The sequence below is a fragment of the Saccopteryx leptura genome, chromosome X, assembly GCF_036850995.1.
Source record: "Saccopteryx leptura isolate mSacLep1 chromosome X, mSacLep1_pri_phased_curated, whole genome shotgun sequence".
NCBI lineage: Eukaryota > Metazoa > Chordata > Mammalia > Chiroptera > Emballonuridae > Saccopteryx > Saccopteryx leptura.
Window position 1 is genome coordinate 98,517,916 of NC_089516.1, and position 20,580 is coordinate 98,538,495.

Consider the following 20,580-nt stretch of genomic DNA (forward strand, 5'->3'; position numbering starts at 1 on the left):
CTTGTTGCTGTAGCAACTCTCTTTCAGTCCCCACAACAAACGGAAAGGGGCAGCCGCCTTGGCCCGCTTGTTTTATACGGTTGATGGCCCCCTTTAAAGTTACTCTTGTGAGATCATGCTTATAGCATACTTTTTCACTTCCATATTAGGAAAGGAAAGCAAGGAAAACAGAATGTCTCCTCTGCCATCCAAGTTATCTCATTTCATTGGTACCATGAAAAGAGATACTGAGCTCGCCCTGGCCACAAATGTGGGGTTTTCGTTACATCTGTGTTCTTAAAATGGAACTCTTTGTTTTATTTCATTTATTAACTGGTTTTATGCCTTCTAAAAATGTAGCACATTTTTAATTTATTAATTGTAACCTTAATTATATCCTTACTCATAACACCAAATACTTCTATCATCCTGAGTGGATTGTAGAACACTTTCACAGGTACTCTCACGTAATTCTTAAAAAATCCACTGGTAATTGGCAGGGTCTTGCTATTGCCCCCAGTCTTTAGATGAGATTTACATTAGGTAGGTAGAGACTGGTCTTCTGATGCCTAATTTAAGACTCTTTCCTCTCTGTTTCATTGTCCTCTTACGATTCAGATCTTTATAATGTACATTTAGAACATGTATTTCTTAAGTAAAGTAAGACTGATTTCCCTGAGAGGTGAGCTGTGCAGAGACAGGTTTGGTCAGGCAGATGACACTATGGCATGGACCAACTCCTGGTAGTCATGCATGGTGGTCACCTACCAAAATTGCATGCATACCTAGAAGTCTCTGAGCAGAAAACATAAGGGACAGGTTTCGTTCATTTGTTTGTTTTGTTTTTGGCCATAGAACCCAGTTTGGTTAACTCAGCATTAACTTTGCAAGTTCCACCCTGTAACAAACCCTGTATGATATCTGGCTATAACTCTTTCCTCTCTTTTCAGAGTATGTGTGTCTGTCTGTCTTGTATGATTTTCAGATATGCTGATTGTTTGAGGGAAAGGACAACTTCAGGAACTCATATTCATTGCCATCCATTTTGCCAACAGGGGGAACGGGCCCTTCCTCGGATGCTGGCTGGGGATGTATGCTGCGCTGTGGACAGATGATGCTGGCGCAAGCCCTTATCTGCAGACACTTGGGAAGGGGTGAGTTAAGCTTGTTCTCGAAATGCCCTCAGAGGCCCCTTCAGTAGCACTCACTGCTGGTGGTTTCACACTGGTGGTGAACTCGAGGAGCACTCACGGGCAGGGGTGCTGGTGTGGTTGACAAGTTGACAGAGCCTCCCATGAGAAGGAAACAGGCGACATTTCCCTGTGATTCGCCAAGCCAGAGTTAATTTCCTGGGCCAGAATGGAATGTCGAGGCAGGAGTGTCATTCCGTTTCCATCTTCGCTGTTGTGTGACGGAGATGGGTCAGATAACAAAGGGAGTGGGAGGAAGGGTGTGGTGCTAACTCTGTTTCTTGGACTTCTTTAAGATATCTGCTTAGTGAAGGATGTAAATGACATAAAGGAAGTGCCTAATGAAGAAGCTGATGCTATTTTGGTTTTGGTTCCCTGAAGATGTCCACGTGATGATTAAGGGATCCTTAAATTAGCTTCCTCAAGAGGCCACTTCATGAAGAAAACTTTAGTCATCATTGTTGGAACTCCTGAATCTTGCTTTCTTAACATGTGTGTGTGCTTCCCTATGGGCAACTGCAGGCTGACCGTAACTGGGTGTCAGTCTGGGCAGTTGGGTGAAAGTCCGGTTCAACTTGAGGATGAGGACACGTTGGATGAGATCAGGCCGAGGTTCAGAGGGAGGGAAACGTTGTTCCTTTCCCCAGTGCACAGCCTCACACACCCTGCTGCCATTATCCCAGAAGACTGGGAGGAGGGCCGGGAGCGGTTTGAGGGCCTCATCTCTTCTCTTCAGGGTTTAAGATCTCATGGGCCTGCTTTCTGTTTAACAGATGAAGAAACTGAGACTTAGGAAGTAAGGCGACTTGCCAGCATCAAACAGCAAGAAAGCATAGATCTGGGAATACAATGCAGGTCTTCTGATTCCTTGTCCAGAGATTTCTCTACGGTACACATAGATTCTTGGAATAGATTCGTTCTTATTATTTAACTGTTCCCTCCCCACTTATAAAATACTCCAAGGTGATTCTTTTTCAAATGAATTTTGTGAAAAACAAAGTAGAAAAAAGAACCCCAGTCAGCAGTCTCAATTCTTTAATGTAAGCAAGTAGCAGGAAGAATTGGGGAATATATTTTGCAGCAAAGATGAATTAGAAGATGCAATTCTGTAAAGAAGTATTTTGAAGTGTTTCTTATTTTGTTATTGAAATGGCATGTTCACTTATCACCGTCATCAGGAACGATTTTGTGGGACTTAGCAGCCAGCTAATCAGGGTCTCCCCCAGACTTGGACAATTTGGTAGCTGATGAAAAACAGTTGGATACAATTCACCCTCTGAAGTCTGTGCTGAATATAAAGTTTAAACCTTTGGTTTCCGAAATACTAGAAGCAAAGGGAACGGAAGACTCTGGAGATAATGGCCTTTGGCTTCGAGTATATTTCAGTTGTGAATTTAAACTCTAAAACCTCAGGAGAGAAATGTATGTGTTGGAAGCAGACTAAGCCTCAGGATTCTGCCCCATTAGACCGAGTTCCGGGAGCTGCGGGAAAGGGAGCCGGGAGCCCGTCCAGAGCAGGGATCATGGCGCGCTGTTGCACTGTCCACAGCAGCAATAAGTTGCCTTCCTAGGGCTTGGGCGGTTGTGCCTCAGGCCTGGGTGGGATTCCTACAGATGTGATTATTTCGGTTTGGTTTATAAGAAAACCTTGAACGCTGATAGCAAAGGAATTTGTTTTTCCAGAGCTTAGTGTGGACTTTTTAAAGGTTGTATAAAAATGGCAGCGTGGTATTTTTTTAAAGCTTCCTTAGCTGTGAATTGCGTATGTTCCATTGTGAACTGTTGTGTGTCAGAATAGGACTTCCTCCCATGAGACTTTTTTGGCAACACACCAAAATATAAGGACAAAGCTGTTGCTGTCTGCGTGGAGATGCGGTACCGGTGTCTGGGTGATACACGGCTATATTGCTGGGTTTGCCGCGACCTCCTGGTCATTGCGGAGCTGACCAGAACAGCCTTTATGAGACTGTTTTCACATAATATTTATCTAGCTGTAGCCCTGGGGCTAAGTCAGTTCCTTAGTCCACTTATTGTTTTGCTTTTACTTTACACCTATTGAGTCTTTGAAAGTAATCAGTCTTTGTCATCAAAATTAAAGATACTTAGGAATGTTTTAAGTTGATCATCCCTGCCTTTCAGATATAGCTTCTTTGTTGTCCTTCTAACCTCGTCGTTATAAGAAGAGTTCAGAGGAGAAATAATAAGCAATTATAAAAATAAATTAACTAGGCTCTGGCTGGATAGCTCAGTTGGTTAGAACATCGTCCGGAAGCACAGAGATTGCCGGTTCAATTCCCAGTCAGGGCACAAATAGAAACAGATCGATGCTCCTCTCTCTCTCTCTCTCTCTCTCTCTCTCTCTCTCTCTTTCTCTCTCCCTCCCTTCCTCTCTCCCTAAAATCAATAGTTTTTAAAAAATGACTTACTTTTCTTTCTTAAAAGACTGGAACTGGGAGAAGCAAAAAGAACAACCCAAAGAATACCAGCGGATCCTACAGTGCTTCTTGGATAGAAAAGACTGTTGCTACTCTATCCATCAAATGGGTAAGGTCACATCAGTGATTTAGAGACAATGCCTATACTGATCCTTTTGCCCTCTCCCTTGTATGTGGCTGCACTGAGGTTTTTGTCAGTTTAATATTAATTAATTAATATTAATTAATTAATAATTAATATAATTCAGAAAATTAGGATTTTGTGACAGGCTGGAAGACCTTTTACTAACATGTTTCTTTTTTTTTTTTTTTCCACATAAAAACAGCACAAATGGGTGTAGGAGAAGGGAAATCAATTGGCGAATGGTTTGGACCAAATACAGTTGCACAGGTGTTAAAGTAAGTAAAAGAGTCTGGCATTTGCTTTATTGTAGTTTCCCTTCTGCTTCCCTCTCCATCAGCTCAATGTCCTATCAACCTAGCTGTTCTGCCACCCTACTAAGCCATGCCCACTAAGCCACCAAACATATGTACCATTTTACTCAGACAGTTCTTTGAAATGTGTAACTGGGCACATCTGTCTTGCTGTATTAGTGTTCTGGTCCCTGCCATCAGTGTATGTGGAGGCACCTGAGGTCTCACTCAGCATCCCCTCACACTGCGGACTGGTGATCCTGTGCTGGGGAGCCTTCAGCATGAGGGTCACTTTGAGACCAAATTGTTCATATGAAGTGGGGGAGGCTGAGCCAGCCTAGGCCACACCTGGACACCCAGCCTGTATAGTTTTTTTTTAAAAATACCCTTTCATTCATTTATTTACACAGTCAGTATTTACTGGGTGCCTTTACTGTGCTAAGTGTTTGGGGTACAGAAAAGAACTAGACACAGTCCTTGCCTCAAGGAGCTTACAAATTATTGGAGAAGGTAACTCCAAGACTAAAGGAGTCCTGTAATCAGTCTGGCATCTCTTAGCAGACTTCTGACACCCAGGTGTGGTGCTTCTGCGCTTGTTCTGTTAAATCCCCCAAATCACTTCCCACAGCAAGAGGCGAGGTGGAGAGGTCAGGACCAATGTTTTGGAAGTGAGCAACATGAATGGCATCAGGACCTTCTCCTGTTGTCACTCTCCTTCCTGACAACATACCACCACGTGAAAATTATGTGAGGGCAGAGCTTGTACTTATCTTGTTCACTGTGGGAACACTAGCACACAAATCTGCCTAGCGCATGTAAGTGTTCCATAAATATTCAATGAATGGATGAAAATGGCAGCCAGAATCTGGGGCTGGATTCAGGCATCAGAAGACTGAAACCATCGGGCCTCCGTCGGTGGAGCATGCTTCAATCCTGGCCTCTCTGGAGCATGACGCTGGGACCTACTCCATGCAAAGTACAAGGAGGGGTAGCGATTCAATTATTAGTCAGTCTTTAATGATCTTGAACGCTTTATATCATAAATGTGCTTGTGAGGGGAGTGGTCTGAATTTCTTGGGGACCCAAGTAAAGCCCGTATCTTGGCTTTACTCTTTGCTAACAGTGTAGTTTGTGTGCGACCACCTTCTTACCTTAGTCTTGAGTGCCTTTGGGGGCATTGTTGACTCCGCTGAGTGAGAATTTCACAATATTTCAAGAGCCAGTAAAGGAACCAGGATAGAAAACGTAGAAGGTTAGAATGGCTATGCTGAGCCCAAAACTCAGCTTGAAATGGTTTTTAAATGATATCCTTCAGAATTTGCTTCTTTCTTCTAAATTTTGAGGTTCTCAACAACAAAAAAACAGAAGCATATTTTTTAAAAAGAATTTAAGTGGGTTCTGATTCACAACTATTATTATCATTAGCAGCAGTATATATTATCATTACTATTTTGGAGAAAGATAATATGTTAAAATGAGTAAACTAAAAGTATAATAGTAATTCACCTCTTTCTGGGAGCTACTATGGTTTGGGATAGAATGTTTTTTTTCCTTTTGTCCAGCGAGACTGGACTTTACCCAGGAATCCCAGAATAGCCAGGTTAAATGTGTTTTCTTTCAAACTGGAAAGAAGAGAAGATAAAGGAGAAATAATCATGGTACTTTGCTCAGACCTCAGATAAGCTGTCAAAGGGGTTTTCTTTCTAATCTCCTGGGTCACGCAACTCAGCAAGTTCTCTCTTTAGCCATTCACGTGAGGCCATCTGCAGCCCCGGGTCCTTGATAGCACTCCCCCCGCCTGTGGAGAGGGCTAGGAGAGATCACCCCCTTCTCTGGATTTTCCTGGAGGTTATGGCTTATCCTCTGTATTATCTATGATCCCAAATACATATATTTAATTACAGTTTCCATTTATTGAAAAAAAGCAGCAAATCAGAGTATCTTTTATTAAAGAAAAGCAAACAAAATCTCTTGGGAGCAGATGCATTGGTTTTCTCTGTTTCGCCTAAGAGAAGTAACATCATCTTACGAGATAGACATTTCCATTTTGCAAAGCAAGGCTTCCTTTTCAAGGTTCAGAAACTCTGATTCTGTCGCATTCTCAAGGTCCCTGAATACAGAATGTCCCAGTGCTTGATCAAAGGAGCCAGAGCTAACCTGAACCCCAGCCTCTCTGAGGCTCAGTGTTCAGTGACTTCAAGAACACTGGACCTGGATTGTCCTGCTTCCTGCTGACAGTTCCATCTTCCCCAATTGTGACTTCATTGTGTGTTGCTTTGCAGAAAACTTGCTTTATTCGATGAATGGAATTCCTTGGCTGTTTATGTTTCAATGGATAACACAGTGGTCATTGAAGATATCAGTGAGTCCACAGTCTGTTTACCTTTCCGGGTGGTGGGTGATGAGATCCTTCCTCACCATTCAGAAATAATTGGTGAAAGAGAGAGAGAGAGAGAGAGAAACAGACAAAGAGAGAAACATAAAAGCACAAGCACATGCACCCTGAGTCTCTAGACTGCCCCACCAGGGCAGGGGAGCTTAGGAGAGCACAGGACTCTGGTGAATCATCCCCTGTATCCTTTTTTGTCTTTCCTTTCAGCTTTCTGAAAGGGCGATAACAAGAGAGGACCTTTGCAGCCCCTCAGTGCAGTACAGACTCTCTCCCCATAGGGCACTCAAAGTGTGGATAGTAAGTCAGACCACCAACAGGTCATTTGTGGAGGCTGCCCCTTAGTTCAATCCTGTGCTCCCTGCCATGAGGTTAGAGAACCCAAAAGATGTAGTCCGTGTTTCAAAGGCCCTTGCAAATTAGTTGAGAAATGAGATTCTCTCGGTGAGCCTATACTATCTGGCAGGAGATAAGGGAACACTCAGTTGTAAGAAGGAAGAGAACTAGGCCCGGGCCAGTTGGCTCAGCGGTAGTGTCAGCCTGGCATGTGGATGTCCCGGGTTTATTCTCAGGCAGGGAACACAGGAGAAGTGCCCATCTGCTTCTCCCCCCCCCTTCCTCTCTGTCTCTCTCTTCCCCTCCCGCAGCCAAGGCTCCATTGGAGCAAAGTTGGCCCAGGTGCTGAGGATGGCTCCATGGCCTCTACCTCAGGTGCTAGAATGGCTCTGGTTATAACGGAGTGGTGCCCCAGGTGGGAGGAGCATTGCCCCCTAGTGGGCATGCCGGGTGGATCCTGGTTGGGTGCATGCAGGAGTCTGTCTCTCTGCCTCCCTGCTTCTCACTTCAGAAAAAATACAAAAAAAAAAAAAAGAAGAAGAAGAAGAAGGAAGAGAAGTAAGGGCTGCAAGAGTGGCCTGGACTTCTGTGGGAGGTGGGACAGGGTGGGTTCTGGTGGCCTTCCAGGCAAGGAATATCATGTGAGATCTTCCTATGTTTTTCCCTTGGCATCCTTCCTAGGGCTGGATACCCCTAATTCACCAGCTCTCTTGTCTTTCGTTTGTAGAGAAGATGTGCTGCATCCTCCCCTTGAGTGCTGACAGAGCTGGTGAGAGCCCCCCTGATGCTCTGAATGCTTTGAGCTGCAGTAAGGCCTCCTCTGCCTGCTGCCCAGCATGGAAGCCCCTGCTGCTCATTGTGCCCCTCCGCCTGGGCATAAACCAAATCAATCCTGTCTATGTTGATGCGTTCAAAGTAAGTCGCTCCGTTTTCCAAGCCTGTTGTTGCCTCCCATCACATCGCCATGTGAGCACGGAGATCCGTGAGCAGCAGTCCACAAGTAAATTGAGAATCTTGCATTCTCTTTCCCTCTAGGAGTGTTTTAAGATGCCACAGTCTTTAGGGGCATTAGGAGGAAAACCAAATAACGCCTATTATTTCATAGGATTCTTAGGTAAGAAAAGAGGAATCACAAGTAAGTCAATGTGGGCTAGGGAAGGGTGGGCAGAAGGTTTGCATGGGAGGCCAGGCAATTCCAGTTAGAGGCCCTTGTCCAGCAAAGAGACACTGTGGTCTCTGGTAGCTCCTTCTGTCTCTGGTCTGATCTGTGGAAAGGAACACTTCTGTGTGCCTGACTTAGAGCAGTTCCTTCTGAATACTTCCACTTCCTTGCTTCTTGATAAGATGGTTAAATGCTGCTTTCCCACAGGACCACCCCAAGGTCACAGCCTTGCTTCAGCACACCTGACTCCTTCTCGCTGTGGGGCCCAGGTTGGCAGGTTGGCACCTCCCTGGCCTTGTTGATCTCTGTCTTCCTGGGGCTCAGGCATTTAGGCTAGAGACCGTCCTCTGGCTTCCCAGGTCCACTCAGTTGGGCCTGCTGGCTCACTGTAGAGCCATCACTGGGTGGGAATTAGAGGAGCCAAAGACAGGTATCTCTCTTCCGATAATGGGGGCTAAACCTTAAAACCACTAACCTCCTAATATGGATCCTGACAAGCAGCCCAGCATTCCCTGCCTAGGTTGACACCTCTGGAAACACAAGCACCTTATTCCCTAGCTGTGACCAGAGACACTTAAGTCCCTTGGCACACAAGGCGAGCTAGTCCAGTGCTTCTCAAACTTTAATATGCACAGGAATCACTTTGAGAGCTTTTGGAAATGCAGGTTCAGTAGGTCTGGGGTAGGTCCTGAAATTCTGCATTTCTAACTAGGTGGTGCCGATGCTACTGGTACACACACCACAATTTGAGTACCAGGGACCTAGACACCTGGTTAGTGCTGAAGAGTACCAGGGAGGGGCTGATATGGCTAGAGGAATTTGGTGCAGGACACCCCTCGCAGGAGTGGAGTGGTCTGAAACTAGACCTCGAAGATTGCGAGGCACAGCCTTAGATTGGCAAGGGAGAGCTGGAGCAGGTGTGGGGAAGGCTTGAGGGATGTGTGGAGGACGGGGTGAGGGGGGCTTGGTCGCCCTCCATCATCCCCTCCTTGGAGATTCAGGAAGGTGAGGTGGAGTGAAAACAGACATCCCTGATGTCATCTGCCAGTGTCCCACTTGCTAGCTGTATGACCATGGGGAGAGTATCAACCCTTTCAGTCTCAGGTTCCTCTTATGGAAAATAGGGCTAACCCCTCACTCGCCACGTTGTCATGTCACAGTAGATCACTCAGCAGAAAGCTTGGCATGTAGTACACACTCAATAAAAGGTGGCTCCACTCTTCCTGACCTCAACACCTCTTTCCTTTTGTCTTTCTTCCTCTCTTTAAGGCTAGTGTTGCTACAAGTTGCCTCAGCTCTCTCTAATGCTGCCATCTATTGGTCAAGCCTAAGAACTACAGCTTGATGGAAAATTTGGAGGTTTTTCGTTTTCTAAGTACAAAAGATTAGTTACATACTTTTCAATGTCCTCTGTTTCTAAGCTTTTGGGTTTCTTTCAAAGAAATGTTGCATAAATCTATTTCCTACTATTTGTGGTTTGAGGACAAAGTTGAAACAGATTGGGAAATAGTTTTGGAGGGATCTCAGTGAATAGTGTATGTGACTTCTGGGCTCCCTGGCCTCCATTTCCCTAGTTAACCAGGCAGAATTCACCAAGTTTGCAAAGCCCTTCTGTTTCCTGAGGCCACTGGATTGGGGTAACTTTGTGGAGTTTGACTGCTCATGAAAAAGGTATGGGCGGTCCTCTGTTCCTGAGACAGAGGTTTACATAGTGCCTGCTAACTTTCAAAAGCTCTTTGTTTAACCTTCACTTGAGGCTCCAAAGTCCCCCTTGACTCCCCTTTTCTGACTCACCCCCTTAGTGTAGTGGGCTGGGGGGTTGATATTGGTAGAATGTCTGAAGGGAGGAAATGAATGAAAACTGCCATTTTCTGAACAGCTGTCGTGTGCCAGGCACTCCACAGGGTTCTCTCTCTCTCTCTCTCTCTCTCTCTCTCTCTTCCTATCTGTAGCTAGATAGTTATATATAGATGTATAAATATAGGTATATAGATAGTTCTATGTATCTGTATAGGTAGAGTTAATTATATATAGGTGTATAGATGTAGTTATATATACATGCATAGATATAGGTAAATAGATGGATATAGTTAGTACAACACGTCTGTGACGTAGAGATCCTTATTTCCATTCCACACCTGGTAAAACTGAGATTTAGAGGGGTGTTTCCCTAAGGTTACCTAGCTAGAAAGTGCTTACCTAGTGCCTCTTGCCTGGTGGGAAGCTGAGAAAAGCTGCTGCTGTGAGAAACTGCCCAGGGTGAGACTCTGACTGGCAGGTTTTTCTGCATAGAGAGGAGCTTATTGTTTGTCGCACTTCAGTTGAGGCTACTGTGTGGAGATCTGTAGTGTGAGCTCTATGTCTGCAGTCATTTGACCAGCCTGCCTCTCCTCTTCAGGCTTTGTTAAGAGACCTTGGTTTAGTTCGCACATCATGTCTAGGATGTTTCAGATCTTCTGCTATATCTGCTATAAGCACTCTCAGAAACAGGGCAGCCCACAAAGCTCCAGTACACACACACACACACACACACACACACACACACGCACGCACGCGCACACACACAAACAAAACGGCTAGAGGCAGAGAGGACTCAGCTATTATTCCCAGCACCTTATCCTCAAACACACTGGCAGAACACATGGTTGAAACCCTGCTATGGATTTGTATTTTCTTGTGCACAATTTCCTTCTCCTCTTACTTTTCCACAGTCTCAGATAGGCTCCCCTCTAAACATCCTGGTTTTTGCTCTTCTTTGTAACTTGAGGCGTTATTTTTTTTAGGCATATGTATACACACACTGCTTACAAAACTTAGGGGATCAGAGAATGTACAGATATACTCCAGTACTTTTAGCCTTTTATATAGTGCACTTTCACCATGAAATACAAGTTGTTTTTGTATCTCATTTGCATAATCGAACAACTTTCTTTGACTTTTCTGATGTTCTTGTTTAATAAAAAAAAATCAAATGCTTCCTTTTTTAATGCTTTATATTCATTTTGAAATATCCCCTAATCTTTGTGAGCAGTATATATACATATATATCTATTACTGATCTCACCCACCTGTGTTCTGGTATTCTGGGAGAACAAGTACCTTGACTTTCATAAAATGAGTCATCTGACAGTAGTGATTTCCATATATTATGTGGCATTTATTTGTAGGGAAATACTTTTGGGTCTAAACAAGATATTTCTATGATTTCCTTGTATTTGTATTGTGTTTTAGGTTTCTCACAGAGGTCATTTCTTCTCATTCTTATAACACCCTGTAAGGTAACTGGAACAGGCCCAATGACCCTAGTTTATTTTTTAAAGATTTTATTCATTTTAGAGAGGGGAGGGGGGGGAGAGAGAGAGAGAGAGAGAAGGGGGAGGAGCAGGAAGCATCAACTCCCATATGTGCCTTGACCAGAAAAACCCTGGGTTTCGAACCACTGACCTCAGTGTTCTAGGTCGATACTTTATCCACTGCGCCACCACAGGTCAGGCCCACCCCAGTTTAAAAACAGGAAAATTAAGACAGAGTGATTTAAGAAGCTTGTCCTAGGTCTGTGACAGAGACAAGTGAAGTTTTCGTCAGACATCGGAATCACATTATTTTCCAACAGAAACACTTAGATGTGACCAACACACTCCTGACGGCCATTCCACTGAAGGTCTTCAGGGCATCCCTTCCAACCCCATCCTCCTGCCACAGGCAGTTCTTTGGTTGCCTAACTCAGTCTAAAGCACAGAAGCCCAGGTGATCCTCAGGCCTAGACAGCGAGGTAAGGTTGCCCTGTTCGGTACTTTTACCTACTTAGCGCGATGTGGATGAGCATCGGAGAGACTCTCATCCCTTTAAATAGCAGATAAAATAGAGATTTTATTATCCTAAACCCCTCCCAGGTCATTATTGGGCTAGGCTTTTTCAATTAAAGAAGCGTGTGTTGTCTCTTATTTGTAAACGTCAATCATTTCAAAGTGAGTTTTTCCAGCAAGGTATATCTGTACTGATGTTGATGCGACCAAGGCAGTGCTTTTCAATGGAGATTACTAACTTGCTCACAATGACTAACTTGCCAGCAGATCAGTATCAGAAGCCAGCTCACTGGTATCCCATCCATAGCAGAGCCAGCATTCCCATTTCTTTTGGAGGCCAAGGCCGTTCTTTCCAGCTGTGCTCTCTGACCAGGGCTCTGAGAAACAATGGTCTGGAACAAGATGCTTTTCAATGTTGAAAGAGGCAGAAGGCCCTACTGGCGCCTGAACTCACGGCCTGCTGATTCCACCTACCGCCCCTTCACTACTGCTGCTCACAGAGCCTGCCGTGTCATGTGTGATCTCTCATTCCCACCCGCCTTTTCCTAAACCTGTCGCTTTCCATTTTCGGACTTGGACTTTGAGGAGATGTGAATGCTAGGGCAAGTCTTCTCGTTGAATGATTCGATTTGGGTGTGGGTGCCTTCCTTAGGCATGCTTACCTTACTTCAGGCTTTCTGTCATCTCATTTTCATTGTCACTGTGAGGGAGGGGTTAGGGAAAGCAGCTCTCCTCCCAAGGACAACAGTGGGGCCAGAGCCAGTGGTTCCTTAAAATTTAAGCGTGACTCATTCCAACAGGTGATGAGCTCATTTTCCTGGACCCTCACACCACCCAGACCTTCGTTGACACTGAAGAGAATGGGACAGTTGATGACCAGACTTTCCATTGTTTGCAGTCACCACAGCGAATGAACATTCTGAACTTGGATCCTTCCGTGGCATTGGTGGGTATCTGAAGGTTGGGCGGGCCAGAGATACACTGCACCCTATTACAGATTGGTTCAGGTCACTACGTAGAGCAGCAGGACTATGTTCACTTACCAGCCCCATGAGAGGTAGTGTAGTGTAATGGGGAATGAATGGACCCTAAAGCGAAGCTGCTCAAGTTGAGATTCAAGCCCTGCCACTTACTAGCTATGAACTTAGGGGGTGTCCCTTTACCTTTCTGAGCCTCGGTCTTCTCATCCCTGAAATGAACAATATAGAAGTTTCTTCCTTATAAGGTTGTAGTAGAGTGCATAAGGGCCTGGCACATTGTAAACATTCTATAAATATTAGTTAATATTAGTGGTACCATCTTTCCCTTTTTTCCTTCTCGCTTTCTAGTAGGGAATGATATTGGACATAGAGAGGGAAGGAGAAGGGGGCAAGACCCCCTGGGTAGACAGTGTCTATTTCTCTGGGCACAAATTCCAGGATGTTGCAGCATTACCCCCTCCTGGAAGTATGACTGTTGTCTACGCACATTGACATAGCCAGTGCTTCTGAGGCCTGTCTTCATCCTTTCTTCAAATATAATCCGATTGTCAGGGCAACAGTGTTCAAAGAGGCCTCCTCTTGTCTTGGAATCTCCTTTCACTACTGAACAATAGCTCTGAGAAGGGAGAAGGCGGTTGATGGTTCTCTTTATTGTAATAGGTAATTTCTTAAGGTCAAAGCCACATTATTAAATATTGCTTCTAGCTACAGATACTATTTGGTTTTTGTTTACTGGTTTAATGAATTATTCTTTATAGATGTGTATCTTCGTACACTGAATGTAATAGACTTAGTCCCACACTTTGGAGACTGAGCTTCATGTTACTGTATCTCGAAGTATGAAGGCAGAGGCATGGGAGGGAGGACAGGGGACAAGGAAAGGGACAGAATAAGGGAAAGAACCAGAGGAACAAGGAGATGGAGAGACAGGAGAGGAAGAGACAGAAAGTGAGATGGGAGAGGGAGAATGAAGGGGAAAGAAGAATGAATGAGCAAACACTTGTGTCCCACTGAGGTAGTGATCTAGGAGAGAGATAAGCACAGCCAGTCTTCCTCCTAATTGTTGGAAAATCACATCCGAGGAGAGTGGCCCACATCCCACCTTGCAGCTCCGGGCCTGTGGCTCCAACGTGCAGTACAGGGGGCCTTCCTTGGTGCCCTGACCAGTTCTAAGTTGTGTTCTTTTGCTTCCCCCCCTCCCCAAGGGATTTTTCTGCAAAGAAGAGAAAGACTTTGATAGCTGGTGTAGCCTTGTTCAGAAGGTAAAGATTTTTTTTTTTCTTGGTCTTAAAAAACAAAAGTTATCCAACGTGATTCCTTTTCAAGACTGTTTTTCATAGTAACATAAACCTAGCCTGATATGACTTGATTGCAAGAGAAAGAAAGTAAGAAGTGGGGAATTGTGCATAACTCTGGGGGAACCAAAGAAAATCCTTTGCTAGAAATAAGGTAAGTCAAGTGAGTGATATTTTTAGCTACTTAATGTTTTATCCCATTAAACCGACAAGTCATGAATTATTCAACTAGTATTCTACTATTTTAGCCTAAAAATGCCAATTTCATAGAGCTCAGCCTAAATTTTTTCTAGTTTTTTTGTAACACTGAGATGGTTGAAGAAACTAAACTGCTTTGCTATTTATTTCATGTTCCATTCAGCTTAATGTATTCCATTACATTTTAGAGGGATTGACTTTCTACGAACTGTCTTATTTATATAAAATATAGGCCCACTGCTACTTAAAAGGAAACATTTTGCAGAAATATATGTAAATACTAAAGCAAGGTTCTTCTTATCCTGTTTCTTCCTTCTCCCCCTTCCTTTTATTTTTGGTATTTTCTGTAAAAGGGTATTTATTGTTTTGCTGACCACCAGTCTTTGTGTCTGCCTCCCTTATCCTCAGATTCTAACACATGCCATATATGTAGAAGATATTGATAAATGCTCACTGAAAGAATGAGGGGACATCATCGAAAGTAGTTTAAAGAGACCTGGATGGGGTGGCAGGAGACACAATGTACAAAGCAAAGAGCCCCTTGTAGGTCTAAGGGGAGGAAGATTTTTCTTCACAGCTGAACAAATAATTAACACTAATGTCTCTAGCTGCGTCTGAAACCCCAGTTCATAATTAGCTGAGACACAATGGAGAATTACTTTCTAAAAGCAATACTCACATTTTGGAATGCCACAAAACTATATTTACATCACATTTAAAATTAGAAGAAAAATTTTCTGATAAGACTATGCCACTTAAATTAGGACATATATTGTATGTGTTGGACTAAACAGAAACCATGCAAATATGTAGCAGTATTTCTTTCGGGGCAGATTTTACTTGCTTAACCAACGTTTCTTTGGAGCCAACAATTCAGGAACATCTCACCCCTAAATTGAGTTGAGCCCGTGCGACTGGCCTATGACTTGAACCTCATTATGGAATGTGGGCAGTGAGTACTGGCCTCCTATCCGATACTCCCTGCAGTGGCCTTCCCTCCTGGCCACAAGTTCTATAATCGAAGAGGGCTGGTTTTCTGGATGGGTGTATTTCTCAGGCCTTTGCTTTCACTTTTCAACAACAGGCCCCTCTCAGATGGCCCGGGGTCATAGATTGCCAACTGGACAGAAATACAGTGATTCTGCAGTGTTTATAACTGTTGCTGTGTCTCCTCAGGAAATTCTAAAGGAGAACTTAAGGATGTTTGAATTAGTTCAGAAACATCCATCGCACTGGCCTCCCTTTGTACCGCCAGCCAAACCAGAGGTGACAACCACCGGGGCAGGTAAGTGGTTGTTCAGGGACCGCACGGATCAGCAGACCCACACATCGTGATTGGTTTATGAGATAGCAGCAGTTGCCTGGACTAATCAGAAACGATGCTTCTGATTGTTTAAATCCTCCGACAAACTGATACCAACTTCAAAGAACGGTAGTAGCCAGAAATGAGCTCAGTGAAAAAGTTCCATGTAAAATCGAAATGATTAGACATTTTTTTTTCATGGTCTGATTCAGAATAACAAATCAGAGGCCATAGGTGAGTCAAAAGGTGCCTCTAAGTTTGTGCAGAGCCTCATCCTCATCACTGTAAACTGGACTATGTGACCAGTCTAGTTATTTTGATTCTTTTTTTTTTTTTTTTTTTTTTTTGTATTTTTCCGAAGCTGGAAACGGGGAGAGACAGTCAGACAGACTCCCGCATGCGCCTGACCGGGATCCACCCGGCACGCCCACCAGGGGCGACGCTGTGCCCACCAGGGGGCGATGCTCTGCCCCTCCGGGGCGTCGCTCTGCCACGACCAGAGCCACTCTAGCACCTGGGGCAGAGGCCAAGGAGCCATCCCCAGCGCCCGGGCCATCTTTTCTCCAATGGAGCCTTGGCTGCGGGAGGGGAAGAGAGAGACAGAGAGGAAGGAGAGGGGGAAGGGTGGAGAAGCAGATGGGCGCTTCTCCTGTGTGCCCTGGCCGGGAATCGAACCTGGGACCTCTGCACGCCAGGCCGACGCTCTACCACTGAGCCAACCGGCCAGGGCCTATTTTGATTCTTTATAAAGAATCTCTAATACTTGGCAGTGTCCTATCTATAAGTCTCCTCCAAAAAAGTTTTCCTTTCTTTTTTTTTTAGACTGTGTGGAGGGAGACAGACAGACAGACTTTTGCATGCGCCCCTACCAGGATCCACCCAGCAACCCCCATCTGGGGCCAATGCTCTGCTCCCCTGGGGCAATGCTCACAACTGAGCTATTTTTAGCACCTGAGACAGAGGCTCCATGGACCCATCCTCAGTACCTGAGGCTGACTTTCTTGAATCAATCGAGCCATGGCTGTGGGAGGAAAAAAGAGAGAGAGGAAGGAAGGAAGGGAGGGAGGGAGGGAGGGGGGGAGGGAGGGAGGGAGGAAGGAAGGAAGGAAGGAAGGAAGGAAGGAAGGAAGGAAGGAAGGAGAGAGAGAGAGAGAGAGAGAGAGAGAGAGAGAGAAAGAAAGAAAGAAAGAAAGAAAGAAAGAAAGAAAAGAAAAGAAAAGAAAAGAAAGAAAAGAAAGAAAGGGGAGGAGAAGCAGATGGTCGCTTCTGTGTGCCCTGACCAGGAATTGAACCCGGGACATTCACACGCCACGCCGATGTTCTATCTACCATGGAGCAAACTGGCCAGGGCCCAAAAGAGCTTTTCTTTAGCAAAACAATTTAAAAATGTATAGTCTTCCCTACTGAGTAATATACTGACCACTTCAGTCTAAGCATCATCACGCTTTTCTTCCTTCTCATTTCTGTGTCCTGACAGAATTCATTGACTCTACTGAACAACTAGAGGACTTTGACCTGGAGGAAGATTTTGAAATTCTGAGTGTATAGAATAGTAGGAACACAGCCTGGAGGTCTGTCTTTCATCTGGCACCAGAAGAACATGAACTCATTACACACAACTTTTCTAGTCAGCAAGTGCCTGTTATGCCAACAGCATACAAACTTGATAGCAATCAACCATGACTGAGCCAATCATCATTTCTCAGAAAAGAAAAAAATTACTACCCTTCCCCAGAAAGAACTAGAACAATCATGGAATCTAGGAGCAGAAAGATTAGGAGCCATGCCTTGCTTCCCAGCTTGTCTTACATGGCCGCGGCGTGTCTGCCACTGTTGAAAGGAGGAGGCGGGCATCCGGAAGATAGACAGCAACTCACACCCTGCTTCACGCACCAGCAGATGAGAGATGGTTACCTATGCTTCCTCACCCTTCCAGGGGTGACCTTTTTCGGGCTAAATACTAAGAAGCAGTCTGTTCTTTTGCTCTAATAATAAAGTGATTACATCAGGGAGAAAAGAATTCTTGTTACATTATTTGAATATGCATTTTAATTAATAATTGATATCAAAAAGCTTGTCAAATAAATTAAGTCCAATGTGGACTTGTTGATCTCCTGACTCTTTGGGGGAACCCAACCAGTTAATGGGTCACTGCTCTGTTCTTCACTAATACTTTTGTCAGATATCACTGTGTCTGAAAATCAAATCATGATCGCTTAGGTCAGCTCAGCAAAGTTTTCCAGTAAAGGGCCAGATTGTAACTGTTTCAGGCTTTGTAGGCCTTGTCGCCTCTGTCACAGCTACTTAACTCTACTGTTGGAAGTTGAAAAGCAGCCATAGGCAATCTGAGCCTGGCTGTCAGCCAATGAAACTGTCTATACAAAAACAGGCAGATGGCAGATTTAGCCCACAGGCTGTAGTTTGCCAATCACTGACATAATATGTTGATTTGGGGGGGGGGGGAGTTAAAAATGTTGTTTGAGTTAGGCTCCATTTTGATTGACAGCCATATTAGAAAGAATTATTTATGTGGTGACATTTAATCTGTGTATCAATTATAATGCCAAACTGTTCAAGGACCAGCAACCTGCTCAATTTTAAAGCATGTATTCAGCATATTGTCTCTGCCACCCACTCTCCTGTGAGGATGTGCCTCATATCCCAGCTGTCTTCCCTGTTTCTTATGATCTGTATGCATCTCTCTTCTATCCTCGACCGAGTCCTAAGGAAGGCCAGCCACGGGTATGAAAGCTAGCACGAAACCAAAGTTGTTGGGGTTTTTTGTTTTGTTTTGTTTTTGTATATTTAGGGATGTTATAACACTTGTTTCTTTGGATTCCAAACTTTTCTCTTTTTTTCCACTGATTCAAAATTCAAAAGATTCAAAATGTCTTTTCAATTCCCTGAGGCTCCCAATGTTATTAATTTTTATCTTTCCAGTGGACATATTTTACACATACACACATATGCATATATATTTTAGATTTGATTTTAATGACTTTAACATTTCTCTACTGTTGATATATCTGAAAATGATCCTGAGGTCCCAGAAGCATGGAAATTCCTTTCTTGAACTCTAGCATATGATGGGGCTAAAAGCGGTTAGACGTGGGCTTATTTGAAACAGGTTGTGGATTTGTTACCTGTTAGAGAACACCTTCTATCCTTTGATGTTAATTGGATTTAACATCAACAGTTTCGAAAGCTCACCTTGCATAACAGGAACCCCCACAACTCTGTGGGGGGCTCAGAAATTACAGTGAGGCGGACTTTAGAAAAGAACATAAGAAGTGAAAATGTTCATATTTAATTCCTTTTATTTGCAATGTACAGAGCTGACAACCATGCTTATTTCTCAGAGAGGAGGTGCAGGTAACACTAATTCAGGTTATACTGATTATATTTGTTTGTGTTGGCACAGTTTACATAATATTTAAGGAAACAGAATCATCTGGAAGCAATTGCCTCTTGTCAATGTAGCTAAGTGTTCTGGGAAATTGATAATTAATGAAAATGGTTAAAACAAATACCCCCAACAGAATACAATACACTTTATAGTCAACTCAGGCTTGCTTTAGGTCTGCTAGCTGCTAAAGAGAGGAGTATGTTATATTTTTATGATATTTTAAAAATATATTAAAATACTTTAACAGCCTACCTGTAAAATAGCAGTTGGATGGACATTTTAATGGAAAGTCTCTGACAGCCTCAAAATGTAAAGGAACCAACAAACTGCAGCCTCAGTTTGCCACATTACACACATTTGGATGACATTTAAATTAAACAAGGACTTCTGAGAAATTGGGACAGGGTATTTAACCCTTTTGTTCCTGGAGTCGAAAGTAAAATTCCCACTTTCTTACCCACGCACCCTTCTACCCCTGGCCTGGGAGAAAAGGCGGTAGTTCTCACTTCCTTTTATGGGCGTGGCCACATTCGGAGCATCCTCCACTATACTCCGGACCAGGACACGTCAGAGGTCTCTGCCCGGGGAGGGAGCCAGCAAGGAGGATGTGATTTGTCTAGGACCATTGGAGTCAATGAGCCCTTTATGGTTGCTGGTCTTGAAATATCCCTAAGCAATACGGAGCCCAGTTGTGCTCACTCTCAAAGGAGTCAAAGCTCACCCTGAGCTACTGCCTGCCTAGACATGGTGGGTTTCCCTGAAGAGTGAGGGACTGCTCGTGGCAGACTTGAGTCATCCATGAATGCTTAACCAGATGTTTTTTGTTGTTGTTGTTGTTTTTTCATGTGTAAACACTGGGTTCTGGTTTAAGCCCAATAAAGTATGGTGACCTTTGGACATATCAGCTACTACAGAAACCCTTTGTGGTCTGGACGGGGAGGAAAGCTAATAGTCTGAGAAAGTGGCAGCCCAGCAGGTCTTTCTGAGGTAGCCATGAATAGTCACGCAAACATCTGAATCAAACGGTAGCACCAGGTTGACTGAAATGGGACAGCAGATCTCAGCAGGGTGGGCTCACCCTTTGGGCCTGAGGGTTGGGGTGACCAGTGTCCATTAGTCCAGCCCAAATGAGACTCCAATATACAACTTGACAGATAAGCAAATGGGCTTAGGCCTGCCTTCTTCAGATGGTTCAGGTCTGTGAGGTGACCGTTGTGTGGAGGAAGGGAGAGCAACAGCGGAGCTGCACGGGGCCACCACCCTACAGGCTTTTCATACACACCTGACAGCGGCTGACTCGGGCGTGGAGCTGCCCAGCTTTCATTGTTTCTGGCACAGGTTCCTCCCCAAACTGTTGCCTTTCCTCCACCGTCGTCAGCCAGAAACTGTACTTGTTGGCAAAGTAGTGGCAGGTGCCCCGGGCACCACTACACTCAATGAAAGGTGTGGCACGGAAGTCCTCTAGGCAGGAGCCCGGTGAGACCAGGGACTGGCCGCCGCCCTCGGCGCCGGCAGCGGTGTGCTGAAACAGACAGGGTGGGGGTGAGCGGGGCCAGCGGGGTCCCACGGGGACCCTGCTGCTCCAGCAGGGACGCGAGCTGCCTTCCTAAGCTCCGGCCCCTTGGCGTAGCCCGTGTCTAGCCAGCAGACCAAAGGCCTGGGCCTCTCACCTTCCCTTATAGCAGCC

At 44.6% G+C, this 20,580-nt stretch overlaps 2 protein-coding genes across 4 annotated transcripts in view; one reads left to right on the plus strand and one right to left on the minus strand.

Annotated features, from left to right (window-relative positions):
• Positions 1-17,507, plus strand: part of ATG4A (autophagy related 4A cysteine peptidase) — a 62,382-nt gene extending 44,875 nt beyond the window's left edge. For all 3 annotated transcript variants that reach the window (XM_066357117.1, XM_066357119.1, XM_066357120.1), the window contains 10 exons: positions 1,035-1,133; positions 3,612-3,713; positions 3,931-4,003; positions 6,301-6,380; positions 7,471-7,658; positions 7,779-7,857; positions 12,512-12,657; positions 13,897-13,953; positions 15,361-15,469; positions 16,965-17,507. In XM_066357117.1, coding sequence (XP_066213214.1) covers positions 1,035-1,133; positions 3,612-3,713; positions 3,931-4,003; positions 6,301-6,380; positions 7,471-7,658; positions 7,779-7,857; positions 12,512-12,657; positions 13,897-13,953; positions 15,361-15,469; positions 16,965-17,035 — 1,004 coding nt within the window. In that variant the 3' untranslated portion in view covers positions 17,036-17,507. The remainder of the gene's footprint in view (positions 1-1,034; positions 1,134-3,611; positions 3,714-3,930; positions 4,004-6,300; positions 6,381-7,470; positions 7,659-7,778; positions 7,858-12,511; positions 12,658-13,896; positions 13,954-15,360; positions 15,470-16,964) is intronic.
• A 1,081-nt stretch (positions 17,508-18,588) lies between these two features.
• Positions 18,589-20,580, minus strand: part of COL4A6 (collagen type IV alpha 6 chain) — a 423,902-nt gene continuing 421,910 nt past the window's right edge. Inside the window, exon 46 of the mRNA XM_066356857.1 lies at positions 18,589-20,415. Coding sequence (XP_066212954.1) covers positions 20,155-20,415 — 261 coding nt within the window. The 3' untranslated portion in view covers positions 18,589-20,154. The remainder of the gene's footprint in view (positions 20,416-20,580) is intronic.